The sequence below is a fragment of the Trachemys scripta genome, chromosome 9, assembly GCF_013100865.1.
Source record: "Trachemys scripta elegans isolate TJP31775 chromosome 9, CAS_Tse_1.0, whole genome shotgun sequence".
NCBI lineage: Eukaryota > Metazoa > Chordata > Testudines > Emydidae > Trachemys > Trachemys scripta.
Window position 1 is genome coordinate 6,581,777 of NC_048306.1, and position 20,192 is coordinate 6,601,968.

Here is a 20,192-nt window from a genome sequence, read left to right on the forward strand (position 1 = left end):
CAAATGGCCCACAAGCCCTAGGCCTTTCCACACAGCAGGGCCTCCCGGGGGGGGGGGGGGGGCGGGGGGAAAATGGGGGAATTTGCTCCAGGCCCCGGGCCCCACAGGGGCCCTCCACGAGAATGTCGGAGGCTTCCCCCTGCCTCCGCCTTCCCCCATCCCCCAGCACCTCAGAGCACCGCGTCCAGCACTGCAGCAGCGTGGCTCAGGCGGGGCCTGAGGTCCTCCTGCTCGGAGCCACGTGGAAAGGGGACAGGGCTGCGAACTCCGGCGGGCCGAGCAGCAGAAGCTCCTGGACGCGGCTCGCTGAGGCTCTGGGAGAGGGGGGAGGCGGCATGGTAAGCCCCTCTGAGCCGGGCACCCCTCAACCCCCAGCTCCGAGCCCAGCCCCTCTGAGCCGGGCACCCCTCGACCCCCAGCTCCGAGCCCAGCCCCTCTGAGCCGGGCACCTCCCGACCCAGAGCCCAGCTCCCCACCCAGCCCTGGGCAACAGTAGCACCACCCCCAGGCAGCGACAGCCCATTGGCACCAACCATCACCATCACCCAGCAACAGCCCATTATGTAATTGCAATAGTATACATACCATTAAAGCATTTAATGTTTTTAAATAATGTATTTCATGTATTTTCAAATTATTAACAATTTTTGAATGTATTTCACTGGTTATTTTTTACATTTCCAAATACATGTTACTAGAGTATTGCAATTTTTTTTATGGAAGGGGCCCCCGAAATTGCTTTGCCCCAGGCCCCCTGAATCCTTTGGGTGGCCCTGCCACACAGTCATATTAACCGAGAGTTAGGAACCCACTTCTCTTACATGCCTTTGAAAATCCCATCCAACATATATGTATGTATCCATGCATGCCTATCACACACATTATATATTGCTATACAAAAATCATGCAATCAGCAAGACTCCCAGAAAACTTCAACACTCCCATCCCTCTCCTTTTTGTCACATCTCCTACTCTTCACCTATATGTTGCCCACTTTGATTGCCAACACTTCAAGCCAGGGACTTGTCTTGCCTCTTCACCGGTAAGTGAGCACCTATGGAACACGGGTTACCAAATAATGGCATTTATTAAATAAATAACTATTTCCCAGATATGCAGCCCCCTGGTCTTCTCTATGGACAGACTTATCTGTGCTGGATTTTGTGGTGATTCAGTGATTTTTTGTTTTGTTTTTTTGTCTAGGAGAACCAAATTCATTGCCCTAGGGTTTTCAATGTGCTCTGAATGAAGTTCCACAGAGGTGAAAGACTCGTGAAATCAACACTCGCTTGTAGCCACCTACTGATGAGTTACAAGAAAGTCAAGTCATTTCAGAGAGTTAGTTCTGGCACTCTCAGAAAGCGCCTATAATGTTTCATTGGTACACCTAGTATTTGAAAGATTATCTCACCTGAGCCATTCCATCTAAATTACCCAAGTCTTTGAGCCTTTGTTTCACTTCAGCCACACTATCTCCAGTGTCAGGCAGTTCTGCTTGCTGGCCCATTAAAAATTCAATGGCACTCTGGAGCTAAAAATAAGAAGATGACAATTGCAAAAGGATACAAGTTATAAGCACAAAATTAGTCTCAAGCCAAAAACTCATCCCGTTATAGTTAAGGTTGCCAAGTGAGACATCTCAAACTGCAAGAACGTTAGAGTTAAAAAAATCATCCCAAAGTCTGGAAATCATCAGTTAAGTCTATCTAATGGCAGGTCTACACCTAAGATGCTGAATGGGCACAGCTGCACCAAGCGAAGACACTCCAGCACCGATGGGGGAGCTTCTCCCATTGGCATAATTAATCCACTTCTCCAAGAGGCGGTAGCTGTGTCAGTGGGAGAAGCTCTCTTGCCAACCAACATAGCACTAGTTACACAGGAGATTAGATCGCTCAGGGGTGTGGCCTAGGTATTATACAGTATCATCCCTTTTTGCTTCAAGCGGCAAAGTTTGGAGCTCTGAGAGTGTTCCGGTTTGGAGACAGAATTGGGCAGAGTCTGGTATTTTCTGTCTTGTTTATTTACAAGGGATGTACAAAATCCTACTTCTCCGAATGCAGGAGGAACTAAAGCCGAAAGGAGATATTTTCTTTGCTTACAGCCCCAGTCCTCTTTAGCCAGCACAGGACCCAGAAGCCCCTTCTCTGGCTTCTTCTGGGTTCTGTGCTTGTCCAGGCTCTCTCCCAGTCTGTCTTACTTCAGCTTGTCTTGTCTCTCTCTCTCTGGTGCTCGCAAGCACACACACACACACACAAAAATGTTCTACCAATCAAAGCCCCAGCCCCTGCATTTTAAAGCCCTTGGGTTACAGGATTCAGCTTCTACTCAGCATTGCCATGTGCCTGTTGTTTTGGGTGCTACTGTCATTGTTTCAGCCGCCTGATTACAATGGCTTCTTTCCATTTATTCTGAATGGAAGGCAGCAACCATGGTTGTGCCTGAAATCTCTTTTCAGGACTCCCATTTGTGTGGGGGGAAGGATCAGTCTCCGCATACCTCTTGAAAACTTTGCTCAAACTTCCACAGTTGTAAATACTGCTCCATTTTTAGTTGATGTTTTTCCCAGAAACCATCAAAAGCAGTTTCCATCTCATGCAACTGAGCGAGTAACCTGAACAAGAATGAAAAAGGATGAGACAAAAAAGAGTTGGGCAATACAGGACTATGGAAGATGGGACCACATGGCAAAGTTCTGACTCAGAGTCCACTTTACTTTGTGGTGTTTTGAATCTGGGCTTTCAGTTCAGGGCCCATCTCTGATGATAACTCATTAGATGTGGATCTAAATGACTGCGTGCAGATCTCAAAAGAACCTTACAACCATCATTAAGGCTGATAACACCCATGTGAGGTAAGTATAAAACTGCTTCTATTTTATCTTTCTAATTTATGATGTCTAAGGGACATGCCACTGAAGACGCTAAGCCCCATCCTCCCATTTTATGATGGGGAAACAGAATCACAGCAAGGTTAAATCACTTGCAAAAGCAAGTCAGTGGTACAGATCGGAACAGAACCCATGACGGTATCATTGTATCTTTCCCTGTATTGACCACGGCTGCCATGGAAAGTACATGCATGGCTTAATACATTTAAAGTCTTATTGTAGTCTGACTATCTTGCGAGTTCCCATTCCAAATCAAACAAGTAGCACGTTGCACTCACCGATTCACAGTTTCCCAGTCTCCAGGTCTGTCGCGGTGTTGTTTCTGACTACGTTCGTTGGCATCGGGCTCTTCTAAACTACTTAACAGCACCTTTCCTTCTTTCGTTACTATTGTAATATCTCCCTGCACAAATGTAGGACACTACTGGTTAGTTTATTTTCAGACACTGTCAGGCTCCACAGTGATCTGCTTGTGCAAGTCAATTCATTTCTCTGGGTCTCCGTGTCCCCATCTGTAAAATGGGGATGTTAGCACCTACTATACCTACCTCACAGGGGAGTAATGCTTTAAGAGCGTTGGATGGGAAAGCACGATAGAAGTGTTATTATATAGTGGTTAATAAAGATTATATAGAGCAAGATATTAGATAGACTAGGTATAAACAGCTGGTGTGCTGAATTAATATTGCTCCAGTTAGTATGTTGCATTTCACAGGAAGAACAAACGTCCACCCACTATGTGCTGATTGTGCACTGATCCTGAGACCGCGATCATACGACCGCATGCGCCAGTCTCTCTACAACCAAAGGTTTGCCAGCGTTTTCATTATAAATTCATTGGAAGTGGATTCAAACTAAAAAATTGGCAGTTGAGTTTCAGCGGAAAAAATTCACTCTACATCAGGTTCAGCCCCAGAGCAAGTGTTTTCTTTGTTTATCTTCCATGGCAAGCGACAGTTTGGAGCAGGGTTGGTGATGCTAAGAAAGTAGAAAAACTGCTGTGGGTGTTGAACTGGGCTCAATGACGCATCTCAGGAAGCAAAAGAGAAACCAGAAGATGGGCTAGTCAACATGGGGAAACTGTCTGGCAGAACTCCAGAGGGATAATTAAATGGCTATAGCTATGCTGGTATAACTGCCCATGTGGACACACTAATCTGAAATAAAAGGGACTCTCAGCACTGCAGGGTGAGCTATCCTGCTAACAACGGTGGGCTCCAGCAGACCAAGTGGGGAGCAGTACATCCCAGAGCTAAGGGGCTCTCGCCCAGCACGCTCTGCTGGCAACTCCTTTACGTGTGGCATGAGCGTGCATTGCAGTGGGTTTCTCCTGTTTATCAATATTACTCCATATTACTTCTCTGACCGGTGGAGTAATGTTGCCAGCAAAGTTGAGGGGGATACAGACTTTCCTACTGCTACAAACCCTCCCCATCCCCCTGCAGTGCAAGTGCCTCCTTCCTCCTATGCCCTGCTACCAATACGGGTCTCAATACCGCACGCTCCTCAAATCATTCACTCACTGGCACTTCCCCAGATACCAGCTTCACTCCCTCTCCCACCACATCCCTCAACTCCCTTCCTCCCCCCCCACTAATACCCTTTCCTCCCCCAAAAAACCCTCATCTTCCCCTCTCCCAAGACCCATCCCTGAGCCTGCATCTCCCCACAGCCAAGACTGAGCCACTCAAGTCTACGTCCATCACCACACCGCTCCCCTCAGCCGGTCAGTCCCCACAATTCCCCGCCCCAGGGACCCCCTCTTCCATCTTGTGTCCTCCGAAGGCTGTCCCCTAGCTGATTCCTCCTTCCCCTCCATTCCATGAGGAGTGTGGGGGGAAATGAAGGTGGACAGGGGCCAGGGCTTGTCTGCCTGCCAATCCCCCTGCTCTGCATACAGAGCATGTTGCAGGGCAGGCAGGATGGGGGCTGCAGCTCCAGAAATCAGCCTCTGGTCTCCCCAACAGAGCAGCCCCAAGTGGCAGAGGCAAGGAAAGAATGCCAAGCTGCACATGGAAACCTTCTCCCCACCATCCTGCTGCATCCCTCTCTGCCCTCCCCTCCACGGAGGGGGCTGAAATTGGGGGTGGGGGAAGGGAAGAAAGAACAGGGGTTTCCATCCAAGTTAGAGGTTGGGAGGAGATTACTCCCTCCCTTTCCTCTTAAAACGATACCCACGTCTAGAGTGGCACCTCCGACCCGGTCCGCACCTAGAACTTAGGTCGACGACCTAGCGACGTCGCTCGACGCCGTGAAAACCTTCATGCCCTGTGCGGGGTAGTTAGGTCACTCTAACCCCCACCGTCGACACAGCTTGGTCGATGTGTCGCTGCAGCATTCATAGCATGGACATACTCCCACCCTGACATTGGGGCTTCATTGCTCTAGGAGCTGTACGTACACAAAGGGCAAGCTAGTCTCTGCCTCAAAAAGCGTCCAGGGTAAAGTTTTAAATCACTAGGCTCAGTAACTACGGGTGCACAAGGTTCTGCCACAGTAGAGTTATGCACCAGGCCCATTTACCTTCTGCCCTTCTAGCTATGACCCAATTATTTCACCAAAGGCATTTGGTTGGGAATATCGCAACAGGCGACTTCCCTCTGAAGGCCAAGTCTTGTCCAAGAAAGAGCCTTTCACGGCTGTGACTGGCCCCCGTCTTGCCTCCTTGCCATGGCAATGCAAAGTCCCACCTGGTACTGTCAGGCCAACCCATGCGGCTGTGTTTGTTGATTAGTGGGAAGGCCCGGGGCATGAGAACAGTGCCGTTTCACACCGCACCCAGCACCCAGTTGCGTGTGGTGCTCCTGGATATTTCTTCTTTCTATAGGAAGGAGCAGCAGGAGCATCATGGGAGGGAGGGAGGAGATTAAAAAGCAGCTAGTCTCACTCTTCCTTTAGAAGTATGCCTGGCCGGATTAGCGTATACATAGCCAGCAAGTTAAAGTATCTCAAGGGACTGGTTTATTTACGGAGGGTGGGAGCAGATCCATCATTTGATTCTGTGCATTTCACTGGCCTTACTATGTTAAAAGAACATAACAGATTTGATTATGTATCCCATGCTTTCTTCCACACTTACTATTTATATTATCGTATTGCCTAGGGGCTCCAGTCATGGACCAGAACCCCATTGTGCTAGGCGCTGTACAGAGACAGTGTGTCAGAGGGTCCCTGCCTCAAGGAGCTTACAATTTAAATAGAATAGGCATCACCGGTAGGGGAAGCGGTAAAACACACAAGCAGGGTGAACACTGTGAGCGTGGCAAATGTCTTGGTAGTTCCACTTTTTTTTTCAGGGGGGCTGAGGGGAAGGGGAAGGTTACTTAGGAGGGAATCAGCTAAATGGAAAGAAAAGGGTAAGGAAGGAGGGTGAGGGGGCCAGGCCAAGGCACCAGAGGGTAAGAGGGGCAGGTGTGGAGTGATATTGAGCTGAAGAGACCATGAGGGAGGGGCAGGTGGAGGGTTGGACCAAACAGCCAATCAGAACACATGAAGTGCAAACTGTTGGAATGTGTTAGTATCAATTGGCTCTTGATTGATGTGACCTAGGACAAAAGTTCTGACCATGTTTGATACTTCAGTAATCCAGGAAACACAGAAGGGAAGAGGAATTACGCTGTATGTTTTAGGCAAAAGATGGTTGCTACTTTACCCTCTCATGTTTAGCTCTCCAGAGACCTAAAGTCTCCTTTTGTTTCAGACAATTCCATTACACGGGAAGATGCTGTAACCTGAGCATCAAAAGCAACTGAACAGGTGTTAAATATGATTTTTCCCCTTTCAGTATATCAAAGGGGTTAATTTCTTAGTCTGCTTAATTAGCTTGTCTTTTTCTCATTACCTTTACAACTGGCTTCTGTTCAGTATCACAGCTACACAAATGCGCAAATGTATGTGATAGTTCTTATGTATTCAGAAATCTCCTGCCCCTATCTTTCAGTTGCCATGACAGCAATACAAGAATCTTGTATCTTTATTACTGCAATCTGTGCACAATTTCTTATCTAGCTTAATCTTTCATGTTCTTGAAAACACACACACACAACTAGGCTACATTTTGTTCAAAAACTCAACAGCCTTTTCAACTAATGAATGAGACATTTAAAAAACAACAACAGATGATTTCTACTGAATGATTAATCTAAAGGAACAGCTCAATATTTTAAATGCAAACGAAAACTCATGGTATTTTTGATTTCACCACAAAAAAAGCAGGCGTCACTGACATGTCTGTATTTACTAGCACATTTGTAACTGACACTTGCTTCATTGTCTAAGGATTTGTTCCTCAGCACAAAGGTTAAATCAAGCATGTACGACAATGTATAGCTGGCATAGTTTCTAAAAACACCGCAATATTTTCCTATGCTGTATATATTTATATGCACCTATGTATACATACACAGAGCACATTTTGGTTGCCATCGTGTGTATTTCTAATTGGGAGCTTTCTATAAGACAATGCCATAGGAATGAAATAGCATGTTATATATAAAAAATATACAAACTTTATTGGATTAACCCATTACACTCTAGTGCAAATACAGGACCTCATCCTACACTATGTATTAGTAGCCCCACTGAATGCATGAGCAATCTAACAGGCAGGTTGTTGGCATTGGTCTGAGGCTTCTACCTCCAGTGCTAGAGGTAGGTTGTGAGTTCAAATCCACAGGAGCACTTGGCCAATTACTCTGCAAGCACAAATTGTAATGGTGAGAGTAAATAACCATTAGAACAACTTACCATGGGTCATGGTGGATTCTCCATCAACAAGTTTTATATCAAGATTGGATATTTTTCTAAAAGATCTGTTCTAGGAATTCTTTTGAGCATGTTCTCTGGCCTGTGTTATATAGGAGGTCAGGCTAGATGATCACAGTGGTCCCTTCTGGCCTCCGAATCTCTGAACTGAAGGATTTCAGAACTATACCCAGTCTGGTCTCTCACATATGCAGCAGTATCAAAAACAACAGCTTGGTTGGCAGCTGCTGTACCAAAAATCCATGTTTAAGCATCTAATATTTTAATCATAATCTCAAATCAGTAAAATATATCTTTAAATATTAAACAAGAAAGGAGAGTTCTGCCAAAAAGTAAAGGAAGGCTTTCGTGCTTTGCCAATGCCAACTAAGTCTGGGGAGGAAGAATGGAAGAAGTTTAAAGAATGTTCCATTGCGGCAGTGGAGGGAAGAGCTAGTGGCACTCAATAATGTATACTGGGAGCAGGTTACATATTCGAGGCTGGGTGTGGGCAAAGCCTAGAGGGGTGGCTGTTTACGAGCAAAGCAGCGTAAAAGGCATCTCAGGCTGGAGAGCTGAGGGGACACAGTTGTTTGACGGTAGGGTGACCAGGTGTCCAGTTTTCGACCCGAAGACCCGGTCGGAAAGGGACCCTGGTGGCTCCGGTCAGCACTGCCAACTAGGCCATTAAAAGTCCGGTCGGCGGGGCTAAGGCAGGCTAGTCCCTACCTGTCCTGGGACTGCACTGCACCCTGAAAGCAACCAGCAGGTCTGGCTCCTAGGCCGGGGGAGGGGCCATGGGGCTCCACGCGCTGCCCCTGCCCCCAGCACCGGCTCCGCACTCCCATTTGATTGATATAAAACAAAGGGGCTCACATTAAGATAAAGCTCACATCATGGGTAACAAAATACATAGTGTATTCTCTCAATAGATTTACACCAATGCATTCACTGCCTCCTCTCAAACCAATGGACCCTTCCTGAAGTCACTGGGAGAAGAGAATTTGCCCCATAGTATCTGTGAATATGCAACCACATTCATAAGACGTATGGAGCTTTGGGGGAAAATTATCCTTCAAATCTACCACACTTTTCTGCTCTCTTTATATGTGCAAAACTCCCATTGATGTTAGTGGGAGATTGGCGTTCTGTTCACTCTACATATGCCAGATGTGGGTCCTAACAAGCAGATCCATGAGGGAAGCATTGCACTTGGAGTTGACAAAGCTTTTCATGGTTCTTCCCTGGAAGACACGTTGTAGGAGTAGAACGTGGTGCACATTCAAGAATGGGCAAGAATTGCTTTGTTTCTCGAGCTCTGACAGCTACATGGCTATCAAATAAGCAACTAGCAGCAGAGACAGTTTCCTGGATGTTGACATGACAATTGTTTGAATGGGTGAAAGGCAAATATAGATGTAACATACAGAAATAGGTCTGTTTTATTTTAACTGTCATAATAGAAACACATGCATATGGGGGAAGAGGGAGAGAGAGAGAGAACAAAGAATCAATCAAACCACAGAAGTCCTACCTTGCAGTAGGACACTGACTTAACATAGAGCTGAGTTTCTGAGTAGCATACCTTGAGCTGACAATACTTTTCTGTGCGCAAAGCCAGGATGCGCTCAATTGAATACATGTCATCTGGTAGTTCTGTTTCTGCCAGCTCCGTGCCGAAAGATTGTAACATCTGCGCAATTTCCTTCACCGTTAGTGCAAAACTCTCGATAGCCTGGTGGAAGACAATTATTTCATCAGCTCAGTAGTCAGGATATTCTAAGAGCTCATCAAAAAATGCACTAAGGGCCAATGCTGAGATTTTCAGATGAGCCTAAGGGAGTTAGGCACACCCAACCCATTGAAATTCAAGGGGAGTTGGGCAATTAACTCCTTAAAGCTCATTTGAAAACTCCAGCTCAAACCCTGCTCGTATTAGAGTCAATGGGAGTTTTGCCATTAGCTTCAAAGTAGCTGGGAAGTTAGTGTATTTTAATCCTTGTACAAGAGTAAGATTTAAGCCAGGGTTTCTCAAGCTTCATTGCACTCTGACACTTGTCTGACAACAAAAATTACAACACGACCCCAGGAGGGGGGACCGAAGCCTGAGCCTGTCCGAGTCCCACCACCTCGACGGGGAAGGGGTCAAAACCAAAGCCCAATGGTTCAGTCCCAGCCAAGGAGCCTGTAACCTGAGCCTCGCGCTCAGGGCTGAATCCCTTGGGCTTTGGCTTAGGCCCTGAGCCCCAGCAAGTCTAAGGTCTGGTCCCCACTAACCCCCCACTTCGGACTAAGGTACGCAAATTCAGCTACGTTAATAACGTAGCTGACTTCAAAGTACCTTAGTTCGAACTTACCGCGGGTCCAGAGTACCGAGCTGGAGTACCGGCGTCGACGACGAGCACTTCCGGGATCGATCCCAGAAGATCGATTGCCTGCCGCCGAACCAGGAAGTAAGACCTACCCTAGTAGACCTACCCTAAGCCAGCCCTGGTGACCCCATTAAAATGGGGTTGCGATCCACATTGGGATCCCGACCCACAGTTTGAGAACTGCTACTTTAAGCCATCCAATGAATCTAAGCTGAATCGCCCTTGTGAATGCCATAACAAGCAGAAATATTCAACGTGTTTTCATTCCCCCCACTCCCCACGTTTTCTCAACCTTTTCTCAGCCTCGTTTTTTAAATTACGTTCAGTGTATCACATTGTTAAGCAAAAAGGTGTTTATAATGTGCTCTCGGTAATTCTTAATGCCAGGTTCAGAACTCGAAAGAGATGCTTGTGGCCCCGATCCAGCAATGAGCTCCATGCAGATACAGAGGTCTGCCTTGTGGCGCTCATTCCAGGATTATAGCCTTAAGCAATAATTCCATGCAGTTTTCATTAGTGTTTTGAGCTGTCTGGATGATAATTAGCAGAACAGCCTACCATTGCTCTCTGAGCAGAAAGTGAAGTCCATTGAAATCAAAGGGTGTTGCATAGAAATTGATGGCAGAATATAGCTCAGAGAAAGCCTGGAGGCCAGAGTCATAGAAAATATGAAATATCTGGCAATATGAAAGAGTAGCAGGTGCAAGGAACAAACACTGTTATTCAATTACGTTACTCCACATGCAAAGAAAAACACGATACACCTTTACCCCGATATAACGCGACCCGATATAACACGAATTCGGATATAATGGGGTAAAGCAGCGCTCTGGGGGGGGGGCAGGGCTGTGTGCTCCGGCGGATCAAAGCAAGTTCGATATAACGCGGTTTCACCTATAATGCGGTAAGATTTTTTGGCTCCCAAGGATATCGGGGTAGAGATGTATTTGTCATTTTAAACCAATGGGACAAAAGGAGATGAATTTTTAAATGGTCTTAAAGCGATGAGGCGCCTAAGGATGTTAGTTGCCCATCTCCTATAGGAATTCAGCACCTAACTCCCTGGGACTCCTTTGAAAAGCCTAGTCAATAAGCAATGCTTAAAGTGCACCAGGTCATGTACCTGGGAAATAACAACTTAAGATGCCAGCTGGGTCGCTGAGGGGCGCGTGTTTGTTGTATCGCCTGAGGGGGGCAAACCTGATTGCTGCTTTCCTCACTTGAATACCACGGAGGCAAGAGCAGCCAAACAGAGCCACTGCGGAACTCTGACCCCCGCCCCTCAGAAGCGGACGCTATTCACACGGGAGGGGAGCAGGGAGGAGAAAGAATCCAGCAGTTCAAGGCAGGTCTGGCTCCCTCCTCTCCCCTCCTCTGAGCAACAGGACGGCTCCTCTGCTCCTGTCCCTCACTGGGAAGGGACAGAGAGGAGCCTGCTGACCTGGGAGAAGGGGATGAACAACACCTAAGCTGCAGGAAGAGCAGAGGTGAGGTGGGGGGCGAATGGGGGATGGAAATGGATGGAGGGATGGGTCAGAGGGACAGGTCGATGAGGGGTCAATGATAGACAGTCCCCCTTCTTTCAGATCCCTTTCAACACTGCCAATAACTTGAGCTACACAAAGGTCTTGATCTTGCAAGGTGCTAAGTAGGGACTCGAGGGTGTTCATCACCTCCCAGGCGGGATTTAGTGGGGGCGGCAGCTCTCAGCACTTTGTAGAATCGGGCCCTGCATGAGTAACACCACATAAGCAGCGCTACGTACAGTTCTGAAGATAACCCATTCGCTATGACGGTACTCCAAGGTGCCCCCGAACTCCGGGGTTAACTGCTTCTCATCAATATACATCAACAAATCACTGACCGAGCTCAGCATCACCACCTAGGAACAAAGAAACATCATGAATTGATTCATCGCAGCTTCTTCACAATTAACTTGCAAATTGCGCCTGCAATATTTCATGTACTAATCTCTATTTTACAAACTAATTGGGGATAGAAGAGTCGTATAAAATTGAACATCTCAATATCACAGTAAGTACGGTGCATAAGTTGCAGTGTTGTACACTGCACCAAATTTCTTCTCATCTTTCAAACCACTGCAAAGCGATTTCCGGGCATCGAAATGTGAAGGGAGGTTGATTTGTTCTTCACTGACAGTACTTTCATTATGTGCTCCTTTATTTTTGTGTCAGGAAAAAATGGTTCAGCTACCTTGTCATTCGTTAGATTGGTATTCTTAAAACCAAGACTCTACCGTATTTACAAAATTGGCTTTTGCGCCAATTATTTCTTTATGACACACCTTCATTTTACACGTATCTGAGGTCAAATTTGTATTTATCGATTACAGGCTATACAACTCATACACTTATTTTATAATATACAGATATTCACTTTTGTTCATTTAAAATGAGTTGACCCAACTTTTTCTGAGCCAGACATAACTAGTCAGCTGCCAGCCACCCAAAGTGCAGTGCTGAGTGGGTGAAGCCAGAGGAAGGACTTTGCAAGCAGGAAGCTGGATGGCAAATAGGCCATTTCTTCTGCCTTTCATTGACATTTAAGGGAAAGAATATTCTCCATTTTCAGTCTCAGTTGGAGGGACAAATTAGTAACACACCCAGATTTCCAGTGTGCAGATCAGAAGCTGCTTGGGCAGGTAGAAGTGATTAGATTTCATTTATCTGAACTAGGGTGACCAGATAGCAAGTGTGAAAAATCAGGACAAGGGGTCGGGGGTAATAGGAACCTATATAAGAAAAAGACCCAAAAACCGGGACTGTCCCTATAAAGTCAGGACATCTGGTCACCCTAATCTGAACAGACTTTTGGATATTAGGATTTTTCCTAGACTATTCAGTTACAAGATAACTCTGAACTCCAGATCATCTGTGTCATCTAGTTATTTATCTTTCAGTAGCACGTACAAGCCCCAGTCTGAATCGGGGCCCCGTAGGTGCTGAAAAACACAGAATAAGGTAGAAGCCCCGCAAAAACTCTTGCACAGATTTCATTCTGGGCCCAGTGAGCAGTCTCATAGAAGTCAATGGAAGTAATCATGCAGTGTTCAGTTGAGCACACGTGAGAGTCTTCATAAGGTCAGGGCCTAAAGAGGAACTGCGTACTTACAAAGGCCCTGAGATTCTGCAATAGGATCTATCCAGCTAAACCCCAGCAACACCCCAGTGAAGTACCACACAGATCACGAATGCGGGGAGTCACCCACATGGCTCCAATTGCAGCATCATGGACAAAATGGCAAGATGTGTAAACAGCAGTGATGCGATTGGTGGGGAGAGGAGAGGGTTAAATTTCATGTGGAAAAAAATATATTCTTAACATTCTGACAGGGCATTGCACAGCCGTATTTGGCCAGTTTCACAGAAATATGCGAACTATGCATTTTTACCTGTTCTGATGCAAACACTGACCTTTTTCCTGAGTGAATTTTGAATTTTCAAAGATGCTGAAGGGTTTTGGTTTTTGCAGGAGGGTGTTTGGATTCTTTGGGAGCAGAGGGGGGCTGTTTGTTTTTGTTTGTTGTTGAAAACAGAATTGAGTGAAAAATGTACATTCTGTGCAAAAACTGCAAAATCTGATTTTTAAGCAAAAATAATAGAGCAATAATTCACATATTATTGGGGTGGGGGTTACAATGAAGTCTTTCAGACTCAAGTTCTATTAATGCATTTCTTCTTTTAACCACTCTCCATTGGTCCTGGTCCCCAAATGTCCCGTGATTTCACTGATAGGGTGTGACACAGGGTGGCTGGCCCTTTAAGCAGAGCTGGTCCCAGTCTCCCCAGTGATGGGAGGCTGATCAGCTTGGGATCAAAGCCAGCAAGTGGCTCAGTTGGGGTAGAAGGCCGCAGGGAGCAAGAAGGCTCTTGTGAGAGACCCTGTGGCAGAAGAGGGCGTTAGGTTGGCTCCTGGAGGGAAAAGCACAGAGTCTGTGGAGGACTCTCAGGCATAGAGTGGAAACCCGTAGGAAATAGATTGTCTCCAGCAGAAGACCGTGGGTTAGGGGGAAGGAACAACTGATATGCTGTACTAGTTTTATATGGAAGAAATAAAGCTGAGGCCCTGAGAATAGGACTTGAAGCAGCCTCTGTGCATGGTGTCAAGCCTTCCTAGGCTGGGGAGACAGGCCAGCAGTGTAGAGGGAGATTGTTGAGCCCCTCTCTAAAACGTATCCCATTGAGAATACAAACTATTTTGAAAATAAATAAAAACAGGGCGCTGATATCAACAGGATTTTTACACTGAGATTAACGTGACGGATTTGGCATCAACCGCGGTACTTGCGTTGGAAGTCTCTTCACACATGCTAAATGTTAAACGGTTATTAAAGAATGAGCTACCTTTTCGCCCCCCAGCTCACGGGGGAGGCATATGGGGCAGTCACATAGTTCAGCCTGTCCTGCCACTGCCCAGGACAATACTACTTCTGCAGAGAGCAAACTTTACACGATAGGGCTGTCAATCCAGCACCTTCAAACACCGACCAAATTCTCTTCCAAAGGAAAAACCGTATCCATGTGCACTTTTCACAATACCATACCGCAGGAAAACCCAACGCTTCGGAAAAGCTACAATTGTTTGAAATCCTGCATCATTAAAAGAAAAGCCCCATTTATTTTTCATGACCAGGCATTGAATGAGGACACGGCCCTGACACAGCAGCATGGAACCAAATCAGTATTTAGGAGGACATGAGCATAATGCACAGCTGATATACTCATACCGGTAATTTGAGTAGAAAATCCTCCTGACTGAAGCGAAATCCAATGTCAGTGAAAGTGCGCTGGAAAAACCCAGTGGGACGTAGAACCATCACTAACTGCAGGTTTCCCGGGAAGGACTCCTGCAGGAAAACATGGCAGATGATCAACATGGGCATTCAACTGGTGAAAATTCAGACAAGACCCAATTGCAAAAGTGGGTCAAAATTCAAAGCCTACTTTTCAAGCGATTCTTACTATTTCTTTGTGCTCCTCCATGATTCACACATCCCTCCTTACTTTAACTGTTGCTCTTTGGCAGATGAAAATGCTGGATTTGAAACATTCCAGAAAGTGTTCTACCAAGAAATGAGTCATAGCTGTGAAGTAGCCGTAATTTAGCTCAGTGATTCATTATGTAATGTACTTGTATGTATTCCTCAGAAGTGTATCGAAATGAACCTGCTTGTCCTTGGTAATTATTGGCAATGTTTAATTTGTGGCACAAATATCATTTCCGTATTTCAAACACAGCAGTAGAGAGTTGTATATGATTCACTGAAAAGAACATTGAATATTTTAATGGAGCCAAGAAAAATAACTTGAAATCACAGATAAGTAAATGACAGAAGGAACCCAGTTAATTAAGATTTATGATATTTCTCTAAAATCCAATTGTGCCAAACTATCTCCATATATTATCTCATATATGTTTTCTTACTGTCTCTTGAGCACTTTAAAAGTATCAAAGGCACATGTTAACTTGTCAGCATAAACATGTGAATCCTTTATCGAGCGTAAATTACCATTTTATTTACGTGATTATAAATGATAGAAGAGTCCTGATACTACCTGTTAAATCTACATTAAATGAAGTTTTCACTGAGGGGAAATAAAAAAAACTCTACTATAAAATATTCACTAGCCCATTTTTCAAGGGGAAAATGTGTACAACGGGGGGGGAGGGGAGATGACTTTCACATAAGAATCTACACTCTGGTGAAGAAGAATACAAGTGTCTGTATATCTATGCACACAAAACACACAAATTTATGCTTTGGTTCCATAAACATCCAATTATGTACTGTTCAAAGAAGCCATAATTTATAGTTGAGACTTGACACCCACAAATTACACTGTGGCAAAGTTTGCACATGATACAAAATTACTCGAGACAGTTAAGTCCAAAACAGATTGCAAAGATTTACAAAAGGATCTCACAGACCTGGCTGACTGGGCAACAAAATGGCAGATAAAATTCAATGTTGATAAGTGCAAAGTAACGCATATTGGAAAACATAATCCCAACTATACATACAATATCATGGGGTCTATATTAGCTGTTACTACTCAAGAAACAGAGCTTGGCGTCATCATGGATAATTCTCCAAAAATATCCACTCAATGCGGAGCGGCAGTCAAAAAAAGCTACCAGAATGTTAGGAACCATTAGGAAAGGGATAGATAATAAGGCAGAAAATATCGTAACACCACTATGTAAATCCATAGTACACCCATACTTCGAATATGGGGGCAACCAGAACTGCACGATCTCAAAAAAGACATATCAGAATTGGAAAAGGTGCAGAGAGGGGCAATAAAAATGAAATGGGGTATGGAACAGCTTCCATATGAGGAGACATTAAAAGAAGTCTGGGACAGTTCATCTTAGAAAGGAGACGACTAAGGGGGGATATGCTAGGGATATATGAAATCATCAAAGCTGTGGAGAAAGTGAATAAGAAAGCATTATTTACTCCACCACATAACACAAGAACCAGGGGTCATCCAATGAAAATTAGTAGCAGCAGGTTAAAACAAACAAAAGGCACGGTCTTCACACAAGGCACGGTCAACCTGTGGAACTCATTGCAAGGGGATGTTGTGAAGGCTTAAAGTATAACTGGGTTAAAAAAAGAATTAGATACGTTCATGCAGGATGAGTCCACCAATGGATATTAGCCAAAATGATCAGGCGATGCAACCCCACGGGTGTCCCTAAACCTCTGAGTGCTAGAAGCTGGGACTGGATGTCTGGATGGATCATGCAATAATCACCCTGTTCTGTTCATTCCCTCTGAAGCATCTGACACTGGCCACTGTCAGAAGACAGGATACTGGCAAGACGGGCTAGTTTGAGCCAATATGGCCGTGCTTATGTTTTTCTTATTAAATTTTTTTAAAAAAACTGATTGTGGATTATATTCCTCTTAGAAATGGTCAGTGCTCTTTAGCATCACAAGAGCCACATAAATGTAGCAATTTTAAACGGGAGTGAAAAAATAAATGAATACAAACTAAGTTCCCATTCAATGGGAATTTTGCCAGGGTTCAAGATTTGGCTCTGACAGCAAGAGCAAACCACTAAATGGCCAGTGACATTGTCATCTCTGACTCAAATCCTGGGTGCCTACCCTTTCCTTGCCAATATTTGTACGCTATTGCTTTGATGCCGAATGTTGGTTAGTAAAACGTTTGCCAGTCTAGAGCTCTGTGAACCTTGCACAATGAAACCTCCCACCAGGCCGAACCCGTGCCTGGGCTTGTTACCAATCGAAACCTGGTCCCGGTCATAGAAAGCTTTGCAAATCTGGTTCTAAGACTGGCTATTACTCCCTTCTTCCAACAGGCTCAGAATCTCCCTTTGGCAAACCTGCTGGGAGCCAGGCGGCCTGCAGGTCTCTCTCCCAACGAGACGGCACCTAACACACTCCTGATATTTCCGAGCAGTCAGGCTGACTGGAGCTCTCCATCTTCTACGTGGGTCCGTAGGGAAGGCAAGCCCCCTCCCATATGGTCCAGAGAAGCAAGCTGCCTGTCCACCCCTCTGTGTGGCAATCAGTGGGACTCCAAATGCTGCTGCTGATGGTCCCATGGTTGGTTCATGGCTGGCCTGTTATGTCTTTCTGAGCTCTGATGCACCCCAAAATGCACAGCAGTGCTAGGGAGTCCCCAAAACAGGTGAGGGGAGGGAGGCGTGTATCCATTATTGGCAAGAATGAAATACAGGCGTCAGTCAGCATGCTCTAACACAGTGGTGCATTCTGGCAGGGTTTGGGGGAAAGGGAAGGTGTCAGACCCTAGACTAAGGTCAAGTCCAGTGTAGGCAGCAGTTATAGGGTGAGCTGCCACACGTTTATAGGACTGATGCTGTGAAACTGGTGGGGGGAAGGTCTGGGAAGAAGCTCACTCCCATGCAAAGCACTCCCATGCAAAGCACAACCAGAAGGGTGTTGCCAACCTCTAAGCTCCCACCCTAGACAAGGTAGGTCTGGAGAGAGGTGGGTTTTCTGGGAGAGGGGAGGTCTTCAACTTCACATTTTGAAAATGTCAAGACACCAGTATCTCCCAGGAGGTTTTCATTGACCCAAGCAAAGCCTGGTGGTTTCATCTGAGCATCTCAACGCAATCCTCGGCGGGAGTGAATCTTACATGCCAAGTTTAGAAGGATTTAAGTACAGTTACAGAACCAGAGACCAATTTTATCTCACCCCATTGTGTGTTAAGTTCAGACAGTTTGCTGACAAGGAAGGCAACCGTCCTCAAAAGGTCAGAAACAAAGAACAAGACTCATTTTCCTTTTGCCAAGAGTAGTGTTAACTGGCAGAGCGGGAAATCTCCAACTTGAAAGTCTGCAACACTCCAAATTAAGGTGGGGGTTTTTTTGCCATTTTTTCTTCTCCCAAGTCAGAGCTTCCTCTGCTAACACGCAGGGGTTTGTTTCAAGAAGGTTGTGCTGTCTGGTTCTCCCTGATAATAGATAGATTCTGAGTGGTTGGACATTTGTTGCAAGCCACACGGTTGGTCACACGGCATCTCTCCTGGTCATTAGATTGGCCTGCCCCCATGAACTCAGGAGGCTCAGGGAAATCATTGGGCGTCCCCCCTATGAGGTCTCTGTGCCTATATACTACTGGCAGAGCATGTATGCTGCCCTGGAGCTGCATTCCTATCACATGACATTCCCTAGTTTACCCTCAGCCTTAAAACCACTTTACTCTTTGTTTATTGGTCTCACCTCACAGCATAGCAATTTCGACAGCAGACGTTCCTCTGAAAACCAGTCAGGGCAGCAGAAGCCACAAAGAGGTTGCAGGGCTCCATCCAGGGGCCACAGCAAGCTGCGACTGGACAGGCACAGCAGATATTCCTCCCAACTCCCGCACCCAATCAAGTCAATGGCCCAAACGGACACGAACAAGCCCGAGACCAGGCCCACCGCCACTTCCAAACTTGGTAGTTCTGGCAGACCTCACAGCTTGACCTGTGAACAAACTGGGAAGCTTTCATGCAGCTCTTGTGTTAAACTCTGGCCCAGCGCCTCTCGGCAGTCAACAGTCTGTTGAGAGTGGACCCACTCCTGGCTCCCGTGTGCTCCCAGGCCGTCTGGGTAAAATCTAAGTTGTAGGTCTACAGGGCACTCTCCTTGGCTCAGACCTCTTGTCTGATGCCCTTCCTTGGGACATCGGGTGCTGCTGCCCTAGACCCCAAAATCAAAAGCCCCCAGTCTCCTACATGTGCTCATCCAGCGCTCCAACTAGAGGCTCTCTGGACGTCTAATTTAAACCCTTTAGGGACAAGATATCAGGATAGCAAGAAACATTGGCTTGACAAAGGAATTTCTTAACCAGGATGAGTTTACTCAAAGCACAAAACGTTACAGATCTTTGAAAACAACCAAAGTCCTGAAAGGCACCCTCCCTGCGAGGCTGAGGTTTGTCAACATTTCAGGCTGGGAAGAATTCCTCCTGCAACTCTTTCTTACGTGTGACAATGATCGGTCCCCTCGCCCCCTTGGACAGAAGAGAATCCTTCTCTTAAATAGGAACCCTGTCTCTGAGCTTTTTGCTCAGAGAGTGAAACTACCGATCCATCAATTACGCTCCCCCTCCCCACTCCTTCCCCTGTACAGGGTGTTGTGTAGAAATGCCACTGTTCCATGGGGGGCTAGGCCTGTAAATGAGACACAATCAGCGACCAGGGCCCCAAATTTCTCTGTGACGGCTCTTAGGCCACGTCTACACTACGGACTTTACAGAGGCACAGTTGTGCCGCTGTAAGGTTGCCCATGTAGCTGCTCTTTGCTGGCAGGAGAGAGCTCTCCTGCCGGCATAATTAAATCACCCCTAACGAGCGGCAGTAGCTATGTCGGCAGAAGAGCATCTCCCACTGACATAGCGTTGACCACACCGGCGCTTTTGTTGGTGAAACTTTTGCGAAGTTTTACCGACAAAAGTGCTTGTGTAGACATAAGCCTTAGTGTTAGTCCTTCAACAAGGTGTCAAACATCTTCCCCAAGTATGGCAATTCATTGGGATGAAGTACAATAGATTGCCTTTGGGCATGTCTGGGGGTATGCCTTCATAGTTCCCAGCATTTTCACACGTACTACGAGAGAGTTCATAATCTGGCACAGTTTTATCCCAGTTTGTCACATCTGGGATACAGGCAAATTCCAGTCTG

General features: G+C 46.0%; 1 protein-coding gene across 2 annotated transcripts in view; it reads right to left on the reverse strand.

The window, feature by feature from the left end:
- The window catches only part of LOC117882838 (proto-oncogene DBL-like), a 91,335-nt gene that overhangs the window by 39,311 nt on the left and 31,832 nt on the right, over positions 1-20,192 (reverse strand). For both annotated transcript variants that reach the window (XM_034781675.1, XM_034781676.1), the window contains 6 exons: positions 14,753-14,872; positions 11,771-11,887; positions 9,219-9,368; positions 3,169-3,293; positions 2,500-2,614; positions 1,412-1,531 (listed from right to left, as the gene is read on the reverse strand). In XM_034781675.1, coding sequence (XP_034637566.1) covers positions 1,412-1,531; positions 2,500-2,614; positions 3,169-3,293; positions 9,219-9,368; positions 11,771-11,887; positions 14,753-14,872 — 747 coding nt within the window. The remainder of the gene's footprint in view (positions 1-1,411; positions 1,532-2,499; positions 2,615-3,168; positions 3,294-9,218; positions 9,369-11,770; positions 11,888-14,752; positions 14,873-20,192) is intronic.